At 47.0% G+C, this 19,056-nt stretch overlaps 1 protein-coding gene and 2 non-coding genes across 13 annotated transcripts in view; 2 read left to right on the forward strand and 1 right to left on the reverse strand.

Moving 5' to 3' along the window:
• PRMT7 (protein arginine methyltransferase 7) overlaps positions 1–19,051 on the reverse strand; it is a 49,723-nt gene extending 30,672 nt beyond the window's left edge. For 5 of the 11 annotated variants that reach the window (XR_004179655.1, XM_031657885.1, XM_031657883.1 and 2 more), the window contains exons 1-5: positions 18,923–19,008; positions 13,745–13,922; positions 8,965–9,001; positions 5,346–5,495; positions 763–871 (exon numbers count right to left, since the gene is read on the reverse strand). Coding sequence is in view for 10 of the 11 variants with exons in the window: in XM_031657885.1 (XP_031513745.1) it covers positions 763–871; positions 5,346–5,495; positions 8,965–9,001; positions 13,745–13,839 (391 nt within the window). In the remaining variant the exon portion in view is untranslated. Of the gene's footprint in view, positions 1–762; positions 872–1,711; positions 2,031–5,345; positions 5,496–8,964; positions 9,002–13,744; positions 13,923–18,922 lie in introns of those variants that run through there. The other 6 variants (XM_031657892.1, XM_031657882.1, XM_031657888.1 and 3 more) reach the window with 4 other exon arrangements.
• On the forward strand, positions 407–549 carry LOC116271405. Its single transcript, XR_004179960.1, has one exon. It is a non-coding gene; the product is annotated as a U4 spliceosomal RNA (small nuclear RNA).
• LOC116271387 lies at positions 16,694–16,796 on the forward strand. Its single transcript, XR_004179945.1, has one exon. It is a non-coding gene; the product is annotated as a small nucleolar RNA U13 (small nucleolar RNA).
• Positions 19,052–19,056: the final 5 nt, after the last annotated feature.

Raw genomic sequence — 19,056 nt, forward strand, 5'->3', positions numbered from 1 at the left:
TGGATAACTTAAGGTCAGTAGTTAAAGACCAGCCTGGCCAACATGGTGAAACCCTGTCTCTACTAAAAATACAAAAATTAGCCAGGCATGGTGGCAGGCACCTGTAATCCCAGCTACCTAGGAGGCTGAGGCAGGAGAGTCACTTGAACCTGGGAGGTGGAGGATGTAGTGAGCCAAGACTGCACCATTGCAACGCAGCCTGGGTGACACAGTGAGATTCCGTCTCAAAAAAAAAAAAAAATATATATATATATAAATAAAATATATACATATGTGTGTGTGTATGTGTACATACACACATTCTGGAAACCTTAAGAGACAATGTAATACAGGAAAATCGTTCATGTTGTATGCAGAGGCAGGATGTCAGAACTAAGTACTCTCTACCTGATGAAACTCAGAGTTGAGCTTTGCACAGTGGCAGTATCATAGCCAATGAGGTTTATCGAAGGCATGATTATTGGTAGTTGAAACTCTAGAGTTGAGCCCCATAAGAATTCCAACTTGCTTAAAGCAAATGCAGGCTTTGTTTGCGTCTCCACTGCTGGACCTGACTAGCTCTAGTCTACTCCTTGCTGGCTAGTTTTAACTAGCAGGAAAATAAACATCAAGAGAAACCAAGTCCTTATTGAAGGGAGCTCCACACAGAGAGGCCCCATTTCTATGCTCTGACCTGGATTTGTTCCAGGTAACTGGAATAACCCTTTTTCTCTCTCACACAAGGGCAAGCAAAGCTTTCAACACAGGATGTGTAGATCTCACCTGGACCTACAGTCACCTCGGTGGAATGCTTGTTGATAACCATAATCTTATCACTAAAGCCATTTTTCTCCACAATCTTCACAGCAGCATCAGCCATAGGCTTGAAAACCTAGAAAACAGAGCCAAAACCCAAGGAAAAGTGAGCAATAAATTAAACAGTAGTCTGACCTTTAAGGTGAGCAAGCTATTGCTTGATTCTGGTCCTAAGATACGTAACTCAAAAATACTTTACTCTCCAAATATGCATCATGAAAAAGGGCTGAGAGTCAGCTGGCTTTAACTTGTGGTTAGGGCCTCCCATTCTGTGCCAGGCACAGCGGGGTTGCCGGGGATCCCGAGGAGGCTGCACTACTTACCAAGAGCAGTAGGTGTCAGTGCCACACGAAGGGGACGCCAAAAAGTCAGGAAAGGGACTTGCCTTGTAAACCTGGGAGACGTGCTGTGCCCTCCAGAGGAGAGCAAGACTGCAGGTGTGAGTAAGCAGGTCATCCTCTAGGCTCAAAATTGTCCCAAATCCCCACTGTTGGCAGAACACAGCCTACATTTTCTTACAGTGCAGCAGTGCCTCTTGTCCATGGGGGATATATTTTAAGACCCTTGGTGGATGCTTGAAACCTCAGATAGTACTGACCCCTATATATACCTTAATTTTTTTTTTTTTTTTTTGCTATGCATACACACATACTGTTCCGTGGTGGGCAGCTCTATGTAAACCTACCCCAAGAGGTCATGGGAGCCGAGAGGTTGAGGAAAGAGACTGGCAAATCCAGCTTCTCAGAAAGACACATTTTATAGGAATGTACAAACATAAGCCTTGTCTCGGGCAGTGAGACACTGGGCCCCCACACTGTTATGGCTCAGATGCAGGACTTACATACCACAGCAAATTTGACTAAGGGCAGGATTTATGGCAAGTATGTATTTATGATAACATCAAAGTTGTTCTGACCTGAGGGCAGGATTTACATCAAAGTGCATGAGAGTGGAAATTTTAGAGGCATTCCTGAAGCCGGGGTTGGTCAGAAGTCAGCGTGGAGGATTAGCATTCATGGTGGAACTGCTCCAGCCTCCAAGCTTACCTATGACCAGGTTTAATTTAAAAATTAGGCACAATAAGAGATTAATAACTAAAAATAGAACAATTACGTAATAATACTCAGAATGGCACACAATTTACAACTTACAAATAATTTCTGGAATTTTCCATTTAATTTTCTTTTTTTGAGAAGGGTCTTGCTCTGTTGTCCAGGATGAAGTGCAGTGGCATGATCACAGTTCACCGCAGCTTCCACCTCCCAGGCTCAGGCAATTTCCCGCCTCAACGTCCCGAGTAGCTGGGATTACAGGCATAGACCACCATGCCCAGCAACTTTTTGTAGAGGCGGGGTTTCACCATGTTGCCCAGGCTGGTCTCCAACTCTGGGACTCAAGGGTTCCACCTGTTTCAGCCACCCAAAGTACTGGGATTGCAGGCTGAGCCACCGCATCTGGCTCCATTTAATATTTTTGGACCTCAGTTGACCACAGATAACTGAAATCACGAAAAGTGAAACCATAGATAAGGAGGAACTACTGCTTTGGAGGCCCTCCCTTACCTTCCCAGCCTTCCTTCCCCTTTCCCCCAACAACCAACGCTCCAGCCACACTGATCTCATGATCACTAGGCAAGCCTGAGCCTTCCCTGTCCCAGCCCCACCTGCCAAATCAAACCCCACTTCCCAGGGCAGCATGAATCCCCAGTACAGAAATCCTTCCTGAACTCTTCGTCTCCCTGAACATAAATAAGCACCTCCAACTCTTTGTTTTCAATTTATCCAGTTTAGATTCCACAGCCCCAAGAGCTCTAGCACGTAAAACAAACAAACTCACATGTGGCCCCTCACACGGAGTGGAAACAACAAAACGATAACGAGACTGATCCTGATAAGATTTTCATGTTTTCAAAATCCTTTTCTGTATTTCCCACATTTTCTACCATGAATACCTATGTTTTTGACTACAATCGAGGGACAGATGCTGTATCCTTTCGTAAAGAGTACAAGCACGGCCGGGCGCGGTGGCTCAAGCCTGTAATCCCAGCACTTTGGGAGGCCGAGACGGGCGGATCACGAGGTCAGGAGATCAAGACCATCCTGGCTAACACAGTGAAACCCCGTCTCTACTAAAAAATACAAAAACTTAGCCGGGCGAGGTGGCGGGCGCCTGTAGTCCCAGCTACTCGGGAGGCTGAGGCAGGAGAATGGCATAAGCCCGGGAGGCGGAGCTTGCAGTGAGCTGAGATCCGGCCACTGCACTCCAGCCTGGGCGACAGAGCGAGACTCCGTCTCAAAAAAAAAAAAAAAAAAAAAAAAAAGAGTACAAGCACATACGTGAGCAGCTCCAGTTTCACAATTGATTAGCGTGCGGTACTTACATGGAATACACACATACGTTCTGCTAGAAAAATCATCATCATCTAGTTCAAATCATTTCTAGGATTTGCCTTGATGTTTTTAGATGTGGTTTGAGGGCCTTAAACCCCGGTTCTCACCAATCACTTTGCCTCCACCCTGACAATATCCAAAGCCAGTGTCGTCCCTCATCCCTGCTGCCTTCTGACTCATCAGTCACCTCTCCTTGAACCTGCAGGCTGGTACCTTCACACCTCCCTCTCCTCAGCCGCTCAGGATCTCATCCAAAACACTACCAGGAGTGGACACTGAAGATGACTTCCTGACATCCACTCTGTCCTCCCTCTCCCCTGAAATCAGGTGAGGGTACAGCGTGGGGAACTGACCTTTGCAGTGGTGCACTTGTCTGAGCTAAGAGTAACTGAATCCCTGAATGAAATTTAACCTCATTCTAGCCGATGGTACCCCAGCAGAGGTTTGCTATAATAGAAATTCCTGGGAAAGCTAGTCTTCCTTTCAAAAAAGAAACACGGCAGGGCGCGGTAGTTCACACCTGTAATCCCAGCACTTTGGGAGGCCAAGGTGGGAGGATCACCTGAGGTCAGGGGTTCAAGATCAGCCTGGCCAACATGGTGAAACCCTATCTCTACTAAAAATACAAAAATTAGCCAGGTGCAGTGGTACACACCTGTAATCCCAGCTATTTGGGAGGCTGAGACAAAAGAACTGCTTGAACCCAGGAGGCGGAGGTTGCAGTGAGTAGAGATCACGCCACTAAAAAGAAAGCAAAAAACTACCTTGTTTAAGTCACTGTAATTTTGAGGCTTTATTTCCAACTCAGTCACTACAGGAACCCAGTTTTGTAGGGAAAGTATTTATATCATGCTCCCTGCCTGCCCCAAAAACTCAGAAGAATATACATAAAAATGTTAACGGTACTTAACTTTGAGTCAACATACTATTTTTATTTGGTATTTGCCAACTTTCCTACAATAATATGCATTATTTGTTTGAGAAAAATAACATGTTTAATTTTTAATTTTGGTTTTTAATTTTTCTCGCTCTGTGGGCTCAAGCTGCTTCATGTTTTATTAAAGAGATGACAAATTGGTAAACATAAGAGAGCTGGCTCTGCAGGGACATTGAAGGTAGTGGTCCTCAACCTTGCCGCACATTCCAAAGTCCCAAGGCTCAGGCCTCACCCCAGAAAAGTTAAATCAAAATCTGTTAGGGGTGGGGACTAGGCATAAGATTGCTTTGTTTTGTTTTGAGATGGAGTCTCACTCTGTCACCCAGGCTGGAGTGCAGTGGCACGATCTTGGCTCACTGTAACCTCTGCCTCCTGGGTTCAAGCGATTCTCCTGCCTCAGCTTCTTAAGTAGCTGGGATTACAGGCGTGCACCACCACGCCCGGCTAATTTTTATATTTTTAGTAGAGATGGGGTTTCACCATGTTGGTCAAGCTGGTCTTGAACTCCTGACCTCATGATCCACTCGCCTCGGCCTCCCAAAGTGCTGGGATTACAGGGGTGAGACACTGTGCCTAGACTTTGTTTTGATTTTTTTGAGATAAAGTCTCACTCTGTCACCCAGGCTGGAGTGTGGTGGTGTGGGGGCATGTATTTAAATACTTTCCCCTACAAAACTGAGTTCATATACTGATTCGTTGGAAACAATAAAGTCCCACAATAACTGGCTTAAACACGGTAGAAGTAATTTTTTGCTTTCTCACATAAAGTCCAAATCGTGGCTCACTGCAGCCTTGACTTTCTGGGCTCAGCCTCAAGAATAGCTGGAACACAGGCACGTGCCACCATGCCCAGCTAATACTTAAAAGTTTTTCTGTGGAGACGGGATCTCACATGTTGCCCAGGCTGGTCTCAAACTCCTGGGCTCAAGGAATTCTCTTGCCTCAGCCATCCAAAGTGCTAGGATTACAGATGTGAGCCACTGTGCCCAGCCTGTAAGTATTTTCCAAGGCTCCTAGTGATTCTGATGTGCAGCCTAGGCTGACAGAGGAGAAAACTAGCCACTGGAGGAAGGAACTGTGTCTGACTCATCTCTATACACTCTGTGCTTGGCACAAAGAGAGCACTCCACGAATGTTTGTGAAGGAACAGATAGGTAAAGTCCAAGAGCATAGGAGACTTCCCATGCAAGACGCAGGACACACACCTGAAAGGGGTGACTTACCTCGATGGCATAGCAGAAGTCGGCGCCTGCTGTGACCGCCATCATTGACAAGAGTCCCGTGCCAGTGCCAATGTCGAGAACCAAGGCCTTCTGTCCTCTGTCCTTCACCCTGCTCACGGCAGCCCGGATACCTTGGTAGTATTTTATATTCTAAGGAAGACATGGCCGTCACTTACTGCCAGTTATTGTAAGTAAGTGGAAAGGTGCTTTGCAAAGTTCTAGAGTCACAGCTGGCAGCGGCCGTGCAAGTCAGGGCCCTGTGGCCTTTCTGGCCCCTGGCGGAACAGCACTGGCTGAGTTGGGCAGGCCTTGTGAGTCAGCCCCTTGCCCTTTATTAAGCGATTGTCCCTGCTCCTCACTCACTCTTCTATCCTCTACTAAGTGATGCCAGAGCCCTGTAAACCATGTTCTCCTTTTTCCAACTGTTAGGTATAGCCAAGAGGAGGACCAAGAGGGCGACTGGAAGGCAGGAGGACAGAGTAGGCTTGCTCCTTTCTGCATGCTGCTGCTCTCATCAGGGTCCTCTCGGTAGGGGCAGTTAATTGCAGTCTCCAGCTTCTCCCAGTGATCCCATAACCAGCTCCTTCGGTCCCTCAGAGCTGCAGCCATACTTGGACAGTGATCTCTCCTTAATGCTTGTGGCTTCTGGAAACCCTAATCTTCTCATTTAGTTTCTCAGTCCTAGGCAAGGTAACTGTTCCCTGTAGTCTCTACCGCTAGGTTACTCAGCGTTCCCATTTGCTTTCTAGCCCTCCCACAGCTGGGTAACCAGCTCCTTGCGTTAAAGTCCCTCTGTTGCATATGTAACGTGGCTTCTATTTTCCTTTACCGACTTTTTTTTTTTTTTTTTGAGACGGACTCTTGCTCTGTCGCCCAGGCTGGAGTGCAGTGGCGCGATCTCGGCTCACTGTAACCTCCACCTCCCAGGTTCACGCCATTCTCCTGCCTCAGCCTCCCGAGTAGCTGGGACTACAGGCGTCCGCCACCATGCCCGGCTAATTTTTTGTATTTTTTTTTAGTAGAGACGGGGTTTCACTGTGTTAGCCAGGATGGTCTCGATCTCCTGACCTCATGATCCGCCTGCCTTGGCCTCCCAAAGTGCTGGGATTACAGGCGTGAGCCACCGCGCCCGGCCCCTTTACCGACTCTTAACTCAGAGAGCTTGACTAAAAAGTATTTTCCCCATCAGAAAATAACTTCTTTGCATCTTGAAGATTTTTAGTTCTGGTCTTTAGTAACGTAAACAGATACATCTTTCATCTATAACAGTCTGACTCAATAGGCACAGTGACCCTTCTGTTGAAAATAGCTAAAGATGATGGAAAAAATATGTGCAAATCTTTTAAATAGACTGATGACCTGCCAAATTAGTAAGAAATATTAAGAGGCTATTAAAATTTAAGGTAATTTGTTAAATAACAGTAGACAGCTAATACAGAACTGGCATCAAAAGGGCGATATTATCTGACCACAATGCAAAACAAGTTAGAAATCTTAGTATCAGAAACACAACTAAAGAAAAAAAAAATTTTCGAACATTAAGAAACACACTTCTAAGACAGGCAAAAGACTAAATCAGAGAGGAATTAGAAAATATCTAGAACTGAATATTCTTTAGAATTACCAGGCATGGTGCGGTGACTCACAACTGTAATCCCAGCACTTTGGGAGGCTGAGGCAGGTGGATCACCTGAGGTCAGGAGTTGGAGACCAGCCTAGCCAACATGGTGAAACCCCGTCTCTACTAAAGATACAAAAAATTAGCCAGGTGTGGTGGCACACGCCTGTAAGCCCAGCTACTCGGGAGGCTGAGGCAGGAGAATCACTTGAACTCGGGAGGTGGAGGTTGCAGTGAGCTGAGATCGCACCACTGCACTCCAGCCTGGCAACAGAGGGAGACTCATTCTTATTTAAAAAAAAAAAAAAAAGAAGAAGAAGAAGAAGAAATGACGTTACCTCTGAGGTAAAGCACAAAAATGTTTAGTCTGGGTGAAATATTTTTCACAGAAATATCTTATAGAACTATTTCACTGTTAAAGTACGTACATTTATGTCTTGGATACCATCAGTATGGTACATTTATGTTACGTGTTTTTACCACAATTTTTTTTTTTTTTTTTTTGAGACGGAGTCTCCCTCTGTCACCCAGGCTGGAGTGCAGTGGCAGGATCTCTACTCCCTGCAAGCTCCGCCTCCCGGGTTCACACCGTTCTCCTGCCTCCGCCTCCCAAGTAGCTGGGACTACAGGCCCTGCTCGCCACCACGCCTGGCTAATTTTTTTTGTATTTTTAGTAGCGATGGGGTTTCACCGTGTTAGCCAGGATAGTCTCGATCTCCTGACCTCATGAGCCGCCCACCTCGGCCTCCCAAAGTGCTGGGATTACAAGTATGAGTCACCGTGCCAGGCCTTGTTTTATTTATTTTTTAAGTTTAAAAAAAAATTGATGAACAGTATCCTCAATTGCAAACCAGGGATGGCACAGCCGTCACTTTAACGATGCCATTAAATTAGCTGTCACTTTTTAATGACCCAGTTTTGAAGATTCTACAGTGAAACTGGAACCCTTTTTGAAGGCAATGTGGCAGTGTCTATCAAGAATCACACCTATGTTCATAACCCAGACTATGCCAAAGATATACGCATGGTAAATAAGCACATGAAAAGGTATTTGATGGCCGGGCGTGGTGGCTCATGCCCATAATCCCAGCACTTTGGGAGGCCGAGGCGGGTGGATCACTTGACCTCAGGAGTTCAAGACCAGCCTGGGCAACATGGCAAAACTCCATCTCTACAAAACATAAAAATTAGCCGGGCATGGTGGTGTGCCTGTAGTTCCAGCTACTGGGGAGGCTGAGGTTGGGGGCTCGCTTAAGCCCGGGAAGTCGAGGCTGCAGTGAAGCCAAGATCACACCACTGCACTGGGCAACAGAGGCCCTGTCTCAAAAAATAAAATTAAAATTAAAAATGGCAATTAAAACTACAGTGAAGGCCAGGTGTCGTGGCACGCACCTGTAATCCCAGCTACTAGGCAGGCTGAGGCAGGAGAATCGTTTGAACCCAGGAGACTGAGGTTGCAGTGAGCTGAGATCTCGCCACTGCACTCTAGTCTGGGTAACAGTAAGAATCTGTCTCAAAAAAAAAAAAGTTGAACTCATAGAAACCCAGAGAATGGTACCCGCTGAGGGAAAGGATCTGATGTTTCAGTTAGACAGGATGAATAAAGTCTGGATATCTGCTGTATGGCATGGTGAACTATAGTTAATAATGTACACTTAAAAATTACTAAGCGAGTAGATCTTAAATGTTCTCACCACACACAAAAAAGTATGAGGTGGTAGACATGTTAATTAGCTTGATTTAATCACTTCATACCATACACATACACTCATCACATTGTATACCATAAACATAGACAATTTTCATCTTGATAAAGCTGGGAGATTAAACAACAACAAAAAAAAAACAGAGCCAGAAGCAGGAACCAGCCTCTCAACACACTACACCATACTGCCTCTGAGTGTCATTTAACATCATGACTCCCAGGGATTTTTAACCTTCTTGTAATCCAAGACTTCAAAACACCCCCACATCAAGATAATAGTTTCCTTTTACACTTACTCTGTCTTTGTCATGTAGCATATCTGCATAGGAGGACCTAAAAAACAAAAAAGACAGGTCAGTAACCTTTGCATGATACACATCAACACACAAGAGTATTCACATATATAAACACATTCCTAAACAGATAGAACAAATGTGTCATCTATTTTAAACTACTTTTTGTTGTCTTTTTTTTTTTGGGGGGGGGGGGAAGGGTCTCACCCTATCACCCAGGCTGGAGTGCAGTGGCGCAATCTCGGCTCACTGCAATCTGCCTCCCAAGTTCAAGTGATTCTCATGCCTCAGCCTCCCAGGGAGCTGGGATTACAGGCACTCACTACCATGCCTGGCTAATTTTTGTATTTTTATTAGAGATGGGGTTTCACCATGTTGGCCAGGCTGGTCTTGAACTCCTGACCTCGAATGATCCGCCAGCCTCGGCCTCCTAAAGTGCTGGGATTACAGGTGTGAGCCACTGCACCTGGCCTATTTTTTTGTTTATTTTTAAAAACAGGATCTTGCTATGTCACCCACGCTGGAGTGTAATGGCTATGAACAGTCTCAATCATTGGGCACTGCAGTCTTGAACTCCTTAGCTCAAGAGATCCTCTTGCCTCAGCAGAACTACAAGCATCCGTCACTGTACCTGGCCACTTTATTTTAATAGAGTTTTAAGTTGTTGTTCTCTAGTGCTGCAGAAAAAAGTCTCAGAGAAAGATGTTCTTAGACCTAAAAATGCTCCAGTAGTTAGCTGTTGGGAACAGGCCCCAAAACTGGCCATTAACAAAATCTCTGCAGCACTGTGACATGCTCTTGATGGCTACGATACCCACACTGAAGGTTGTGGGTTTACCGGAATGAGGACAAGGGACACCTGGCCCACCCAGGGCGGTTTTCGCTTAAGGTGTTCCTCAACTGCAAACAATAGCATGAGCGGTCTGTGCCTCAAGGACATGTGCCTGCTGCAGATAACTAGCCAGACCCATCCCTTTGTTCCCCTGTTTTAATCTATAATCTATAGGAACAATGTTTATCACTGGCTTGCTGTCAATGAGTAGGTAAAACTCTGTTTGTGGCTCTCCGCTCTGAAGGCTGTCAGCCCCGATTCCCACTCCACACCCTATATTTGTGTGTGTGTCTTTAATTCCTCTAGCACCACTGGGTTAGGGTCTCCACTACTGAGCTGGTCTCAGCAGTTAGCCCTGTCACAGTAATTCCACAGCCACTAGCGTCCTGATCTTGTTATATGCTATACATTTTCCTCCTCAGGAAAAACTCAGACTCAATCTTCCTAATACTTGATCTAACCTTGCGTACATCTGTGCCTGGGGATAACCATTGATGTAATATTAGGGAGAGCAGCTGGGGAAAGAGAAGTACTCACATACACCCACTGTATATGTGACAGGTACCCCACTGGGTATGTTCACTTAACATCATCAGGGAAAACTAAGAGTTCACCAATACCGTTCTAAGGGGAAGAGAGTCACTTCTCCATATTTCCTATTGCAGTAATTCACACATTGAAACTCATGTGGGGTCAGGATGAGCACCCAAAACTAGGCAGGCCCTCTCACGCTTTCTGGGAATTCTAGGGGACAGCTAAGGAGCTCACACTAAAACAGAGGCCCTCCCGCCTTGGGTCAACACCAGAATCACCAGAAAGCTTACTTGAAATGCAGAGTCCCACACACACACACACACACTCTCTCTCTCATTGAGAAGGCTGGGCTAACGCGCTCCAGGCAATTGTGTCACAGGCGGTCCACATTCCACACTTTGAGGAGCGGTGCACCGAAAGAAGGGGGATTTCTTTTTTAAATGGCATGTCAAGGTTTTATATCTGAAGTCAGCTATAGATGCTTAACTGAAATGTAGTCATTTCTACCACTGCTCACTATTTAAAAGGCATCTCACTCACCACCTTCCTGGTCTCTTCACACACTTGCTGCCCATCATTCCACTGACATCACTCTCGGTAACCGCCACCAGCTCACTCCTGCAGCTGATGTCAGTCATCAGGATCTGGGACTTCCTAGTGCCTCTGACCCTGCTAGACACTCCCTCTTTCTTCCTTTCCACGATGGCCATCTCCCTCGCCCTTCTCCTTTTGCCCCCTCAGCTATTCCGGGATTCCTTCTTCAACCCTCTACCTTTCGCATTTCACACCCCCTTGAGAGACAGCAACCTCTCCCAGTTTCAATTCTAACAACTAGAAATTCTGTCTCTAGACCCAAAATTCTACCTGCCACTGGCATCTCTATGTGCCTCCCCGGTTCAAGTGATTCTCCTGCCTCAGCCTCCCGAGCAGCTGGGATTATAGGCATGTGCCACCACGCCCAGCTAATTTTGTATTTTTAGTAGAGACTGGGTTTCTCCATGTTGGTCAGGCTGTTCTCGAACTCCCGACCTCAGGACGGACCTCGACCTCGAACTCCCGCTCACCTTGGCCTCCGAAACTGCTGGGATTACAGGCGTGAGCCACAGTGCCCGGCCTGTTTTTGGTCTGATCTCCATCGTGTTCCTCTCCCCCACGCCACCCATTCCTCCTGGGTTCTCCCTTGCAGTCCCATCCACTTTGTCATTCTAACCAGAAGTCGTGGTACTTCTTGAATCTTCTCTCTCCCTCCATCATATGCAGTGAGTTACCAAACTCAAGCTCCCCTGAGCTGTCTCCTCTGGGACTATGCAGCTCTGGGACTGCAATATCCCCAAATGCTCTCCTCTCCATGCTGCTCTCAGTGAGTGTTCCAAAATGCAATCCAATCCTCTTTCTCTCCTGTTTAATATATCACTTAGAAAATAATGTCCAGGCCAGCTGTAGTGGCTCACACCTGCAATCCCAGCACTATGGGAGGCAGAAGTGGGTGGATCACCTGAGGTCAGGAGATCAAGACCAGGCTGGCCAACAGGTGAAACTCCCATTTCTACTAAAAATGCAAAAATTAGCCAAGTGTGGTGGCAGGTGCCTGTAATCCCAGCTACCTAGGAGGCTGAGGCAAGAGAATCGCTTGAACCTGGGAGGCAGAGATTGCAAGAAGCCGAGATTGCGCCACTGCACTCCAGCCCGGGCAACAGAGCAAGACTCCGTCTCAACAACAAAACAAGAAAATGTCCAAAATGTTTAGAAATATTTTAAGCTCTGGCCAGGTGCAGTGGCTCACACCTGCAATCCCAGGACTTTGGGAGGCCGAGGTAGGCGGATCATGAGGTCAGGAGATGGAGACCATCCTGGCTAACACAGTGAAACCCCGTCTCTATTAAAAATACAAAAAATTAGCCGGGCATGGCGGCAGGCACCTGTAGTCCCAGCTACTCTGGAGGCTGAGGCAGGAGAATGGCGTGAACCTGGGAGGCGGAGCTTGCAGTGAGCCGAGATCACGCCACTGCACTCCAGCCTGGGCGACAGAGCAAGATTCCGTCTCAAAAAAAAAAAAATTTTAAGCCCTAATTCTGCACCAGACACTGTATTACACTTAATCATCAAACAATTCTAAGATAATTGTATCACACTGTGAGATAATGTATTATCATATTGAAGTATATATTATGTTAGATTAAGGCTCAGAGAAGTAACTTGGCCGAGAGAGTAGAGAAGTGGCAGAGCTCGGACTTAAACTCGTGTTCCTCTTCCTGTATTTTGCTACCATCCTTTACAAAATGACCCCGCCTATGCTTTCAGCAGCCTCTCTTACCATAGTACTTTTGCACCACACTCCAGACATGCTAAACTGCTAGCTGCTCCCCAAACTAGCCCATCTGTGTTTTTTTGTGGGTTTTTTCTTTTTTTTTTTTTTGAGACAGAGTTTCGCTCTTGTTGCCCAGGCTGGAGTGCAATGGCGCGATCTCAGCTCACGGCAACCTCTGCCTCCCCGGTTCAAGTGATTCTCCTGCCTCAGCCTCCCGAGCAGCTGGGATTATAGGCATGTGCCACCATGCCCAGCTAATTTTGTATTTTTAGTAGAGACTGGGTTTCTCCATGTTGGTCAGGCTGGTCTCAAACTCCTGATCTCAGGTGATCTGCCCACCTCAGCCTCCAAAGTGCTAGAATTACAGGCATGAGCCACTGTGCCTGGCCAACAACTCATACACTTTTAAATATTTCTTCTAAGGGAAAAAAAAAATCTCATTTTTTTTCATTCAAAAGAATTTGGCCGGGCGCGGTGGCTCAAGCCTGTAATCCCAGCACTTTGGGAGGCCGAGACGGGCGGATCACGAGGTCAGGAGATCGAGACCATCCTGGCGAACACGGTGAAACCCCGTCTCTACTAAAAAAATACAAAAAAAACTAGCCGGGCGAGGTGGCGGGCGCCTGTAGTCCCAGCTACTCCGGAGGCTGAGGCAGGAGAATGGCGGGAACCCGGGAGGCGGAGCTTGCAGTGAGCTGAGATCCGGCCACAGCACTCCAGCCTGGGTGACAGAGCAAGACTCCGTCTCAAAAAAAAAAAAAAAAAAAGAATTTAACCATATGATGAACACTGTCACCACTTCAGTAAGGCAAGTAAATGATTCAACTTCATCAACACTACTGAGGCTTGGGTTTTCTTTGCTCCACTAAACAGATGCTGAGGCTCTGCTAAGGCTGCTACATAATGTCTGACACTCCAAACAAGCATGACTTTGCCTAACTGCCACATATACCTACCTGGCTGAGCAGACCTGCTCAGCACCAACACCAGCACTCATCATAGGCACTGGGTGACAGACACTCTAGCCCACGCTCAGACTGGATCCCAAGGCATCTGCTTTGAGATCAGTGCCCCACCCAGCTGCAGCCTGCTATAAACCAAGCCAGTACCTTGCAATCTCCTGGTGGTAATCATAGTGTTCGTCCTCCTCCAGCCACTCCACAGACCCCGTGGTCGGATTGGCCCGACTGCAGAAGATCTTCATGGTGCCCACCAGCTCCCCAGTTTTAGCACAGAAAAGCAGCCTTGCCAGTTGAGTTCTTGTGGACAAGTCTGACTGTCAGAAACCTATTAACATCAGAAGGAAACAGGAGGTGTATAAACAAACGAACAGAAAAAAATCTATTAACAGCATAATGCCACAAAATGTGGAGGAGGGGAGGGGACACAAAAACTGGGGGGAAAATCAAGAAACCGACAAAAATGTCAAAGCCACTGGCAGTATTTGTTAATCAATATTGTAAATGTTTTCAGCAGGAGTTACTTGGTTTTATATCCAGCGTATAACATTTAAAAAACTACAACAGATTTATACAGATGTCTGGAAACTTCAGCAGGCTTCGGTGCTTCCAAAAGGGTCAAATGAGCCTCACAGGTTCATCCAGGTGCAGCCCTCAAGGCTAGGAGGAGAAGAAATGGGGTGCTGGTAAAGAAGTGCCACCAATACTGCCTTTGTATCCTGAACCCTTAGCTTAAGGAAAAATATGAAGATAGAGCAAGTCAAACCGGGAAAACTTTCATCTAAACAATAAATCACAGCAACACATAAACCTAAAAATGGATAACAGAATATAATGATGAGAATATAATGATGAGCAAAAACAGCAAATCACACAACACATGCAATACGACTCCATTGCTATGAAATTTATAGCTATGCAAAATGGAATGATACATTCTTCAGTAATCACACTAAAAAGCATAGCAGGGAATCAGGACAGTTCACTTCTAAAAGAGAAGGGAGAGATGGGATCAAGGAGGGGTACACAGCAGACTTCAAAAGTATTGTTCTTTTTCTTAAATTGGGTGGTGGGAACATAAATGTTCATGATATTACCATTTTTTTTTTTTTTTTTTTTGAGACAGAGTCTCCCTGTGTCTCCCAGGCTGGAGTGCAGTGGGGTGATCTCAGCTCACTGCAAGCTCCGCCTCCCAGGTTCACGCCATTCTCCCGCCTCAGCCTCCCAAGTAGCTGGGACTACAGGCGCCCGCCACCACGCCCTGCTAGTTTTTTGTATTTTTAGTAGAGACGGGGTTTCACCATGTTAGCCAGGATAGTCTCGATCTCCTGACCTCGTGATCCACCCGCCTCGGCCTCCCAAAGTGCTGGGATTACAGGCTTGAGCCACCGTGCCCGGCCCATTCTTCTTATTTTTAAGATGGGATCTCGTTATGTTGCCCAGGCTGGACTCAAACTCCTGGACTCAAACATTTCTCCTGCCTCAGCCTCTCCAGTAGCTCGAACTACAAGTGAGTGCCCTACTCCCAGCTAATACTAGCAAGTAAAAAAGTTTACTAGTAAGTAAACACGGAATTCTCACACAAATAGATGAGAAACAGGTTGGGCTCGGTGGCTCACACCTATGATCCCAGCACTTTGGGAGGCCAAAGCAGGCGGATCACCTGAGGTCAGGAGTTCAAGACCAGCCTGGCCTACACGGTAAAACCCGCGTCTCTACTAAAACTACAAAAATTAGCCAGGCATGGTGGCGCACATCTGTAATCCCAGCTACTCGGGAGGCTGAGGCAGGAGAATCGCTTGAACCCGGGAGGCAGAGGTTGCAGTGAGCCGAGACCGTGCCACCGCACTCCAGCCTGGGCGAGAGAGTAAGACTCCATCCCCAAAACAAACAAAAAGCAAATAGATTAGAAACAACCTGGCCGGGCACGGTGGCTCAAGCCTGTAATCCCAGCACTTTGGGAGGCCGAGACGGGCGGATCACGAGGTCAGGAGATCGAGACCATCCTGGCTAACACGGTGAAACCCCGTCTCTACTAAAAATACAAGAAAATTAGCCGGGCGAGGTGGTGGGCGCCTGTAGTCCCAGCTACTTGGGAGGCTGAGGCAGGAGAATGGCGTGAACCCGGGGGCGCGGAGCTTGCAGTGAGCCGAGATCGCGCCACTGCACTCCAGCCTGGGGCACAGAGCAAGACTCCGTCTCAAAAAAAAAAAAAAAAAAAAAAAAGAAACAACCTTCCCTGAACAAACTCAGTCAGACAGTCAGGTTCAAAGTAGACAATCTGTCTAGGTAAAACTCTACTTTTAAAATCCCAGCATACCTATCCCCAGTCTAATGGCTTTCAAACTTTCTGATAACCCCAGTAAGAAATATACTTTACAATGAGCCTCAATACACACACCTGCATATACGCATGTAACTAAAAGTTCCACGAAACAATACTGACTTCCTACGAACAAGGCCCTCTGATACGCTCTATTTCATTTCTGCTGTTTTTAAGAGATGGGATCTCCCCGCTGTCCAGGCTGTAGTGCAGTGGCTATTCACAGGCATGATCATTATACTCTACAGCCTTGAACTCCTGGACTCAAGGTCCTCCTACATCAGCCTCCCAAGTAGCTAGACTACCAGCATGCACCACAGCAACCAGCTGCACTTTTACTTGCTGGTCAGGACCCATCAGTGGGTTGCAACCAGCAGTTTAACAGCATTGCTATAATCCACTTTATCTCGTACTAACACTTATTTTACAGATAGAATATCTAGAACTATTAGAATCTGTAATGTGCATTGGAAAACTGTGTCCAACAAATGCTAGAGTAGAGAAAGAAATGGCCATATCTGGCTGAATGTTCAGGGAAGGCTTAAAAGGTGGATTCAGCTGAGGCACGAGGAGAAGGTGGGGTATGTGGAGGGAGAAGGCATTTCATCCAATTAGAAAGGCTTGGACAATCATGCACATTAAATCAATCAGTTTGGTGAAGTAAAACTGGACCAGGTGTCAAACATTGTCAATAGGCTCCACATGGTAGAGTCCTGGAATACTAATCTTGTGGTCCACGTGGAATCAATTCTGAAGTTACTTAAAGGTTAAGAGTGATCCTTTTGTAATTCACAAGCGTGATGACTGGATGTTCATGCGCCTGTGTCAGACATGCCTCCCCTCAAACCTTTACTACACTGGCACGTTACCTATCTGAAGTGGAGGAAAAAAAAAAAAACGTATAGTAAAGAACTTTAATCCATAGGATTCCTTTCCTGTCTGTGATGTTGCTGAGTCGAATACCAGGACCACAGTGTTTTCAAAACCTCAAAGAGCCCAGGCGCGGTGACTCACACCTATAATCCCAGCACTTTGGGAGACCAAGGCAGGTGGATCACCTGAGGTCAGGAGTTTGAGACCAGTCTGGCCAGTATGGCGAAATCCCATCTCTACTAAAAATAAAAAAAATTAGTGGGCGTGGTAGCAGGTGCCTGCAATCCCTGCTACTTGGGAGGCTGAGGCAGGAGAATTGCTTAAACCTGGGAGGCGGAGGTTGCAGTAAGCCAAGATCATGCCACTGCACTCCAGCCTGGGCAACAGAGCAAGACTGTATCTCAAAAAAAAAAAAACCAACCTGGAACCATGTCTTGTGTTAACAATTTTATGAAGGCACGAACCTCTTCTGGTGGGCACTACACACCTTCTCTGGCTAAATGCTCTCATCCATTATTATTTGTCCTCTCCCAGAATAAGTCTACACTACAGATTCAGGAGATATTCTCTGATCCCCTCCTCATTCTCCAAGAGTTGTAAACTCGCATGGCCATTTACAAGGAGGAAATAGAAACCACCATGCCAAGCCCTAATTGTATTACCCGTCAAACTGCAGAGCAGATGGTCCTTAACATTCATTCAAAATGTGTTTGCTAGGGTGTGGTGGCTCACACCTGTGATCCCAGCACTTTGGAGGCCGAGGCGCAAGAATATCGGATCTGGGAGTTCCAGACCAGCCTGCGCAACATAGTGAGACCCTGTTCTCTACAAAAAAATTTTTTTTTAAATTAGCCGGGCGCGGTGACCTGTGCCTGTAGTCCCAGTTACTCGGGAGGCTGAGGTAGGAGAATCACTTGAGCCCCGGAGGCGGAGGTTGCAGTGAGCCGAGATGGCGCCACTGAACTCCAGCCTGGGTGACAGAGACCCTGTCTTGAAAATATATATGTATACACTAAATATACATACACTAAAATTAAAAATTAGCCGAGTATAGTGGCGCATGCCTGTAGTCCCAGCTACTCTGGAGGCTGAGGTGAGAGGATCGCTTGAGCCCAGGAGGTCAAGGCTGCAGTGCGCCTTGATCACACCACTGCACTCAGCCTAGGCAGCAGAGTGAGGCTCTGTCTCGAAAAAATAAAATAACAAAATTGATTGAATACCTTCTACGTGCCAGGCACTATATTAGGGACTGGAGCCACCACCACAAGCTAGAGAAAACCCTTGCCCTCCAAGAGCTTAGACTAATGAGAGAGTAATACAAATTACAGACTACATGAATGCAAGAAATACACAGAGCGTTGTAGAAAGAGAAAACCAAGGTTACAGAAGGACTCTTTGAGGAAGGTAGCATTTGAGATCTACAAGACAGACCAGGATAAAAGTTGGGGAAGAGTTTTTACAGGTCAGGAATCCTTACCCCAACTTTCCCAAGAAAAGGCCCTAAGGTAGAAAGAACTAGGTGCACAAGCAAAATATGCCAAAAGCCTGAGCGACCGAAGCACTTTTGCAGAAGCCCCCACTCCTCATCTCCTATCACATCTTCTGCTCAATCAAGCTGGGCCTTGTCGACTTTGGAAAGGCGTTTGGATCTTGTTCCAAAAGCAGTGGGAGCCACTCAAGAGCTTTAAGCAGAAGCATATCTACACTGGACGTACGCTTTTACAGAACCACTCTGGCTGGCATGTAGTGAATACATGACTCTCCAATTACTCAGAACACAGTGAGCGGGGAAGACATCAGCAGGTCAATCAGAGAACTCGTGGCCCAGTTAGGGATGCGATGGTTGGAGCTACTCCGGTCTCTAAGGGGAGGCGCCAGGCACCAGTACTGCAACCCAGCCCCGCCAGCGTCAGGCACCCGGCTGGACTGCAGAGCCGGGGCCAGCCTGGAACCCCGCTCTCCTGCAGGCCAGGGTGCTCCGAGCTGCCCCACGCGGACTCTAGAAAGGTCCCCGGAGTCCAAGTACGCCCACGCCAGGCTCCTCTGCCGAAGCCCTGGTGCTAAGGACATGATGCTGGCTGCACCCCGAACCCCAAAGCGACCCCACCTTCCCCGCATACCCAGCGCCTCACCTGCTGCGGAAAACCCTTCGCTCGCCTCCTCTGCTACCACCATTTTGCCGCGTCCAGCATGCGGGGCGGGATCTATCTGCGCCGAGGAGCGTGCGAGGGGCGGGGGGCGGATCCCAAGGCAGAACTAGAAGGCT

The sequence above is a fragment of the Papio anubis genome, chromosome 18 (assembly GCF_008728515.1).
Source record: "Papio anubis isolate 15944 chromosome 18, Panubis1.0, whole genome shotgun sequence".
NCBI classification, from domain to species: Eukaryota; Metazoa; Chordata; class Mammalia; order Primates; family Cercopithecidae; genus Papio; species Papio anubis.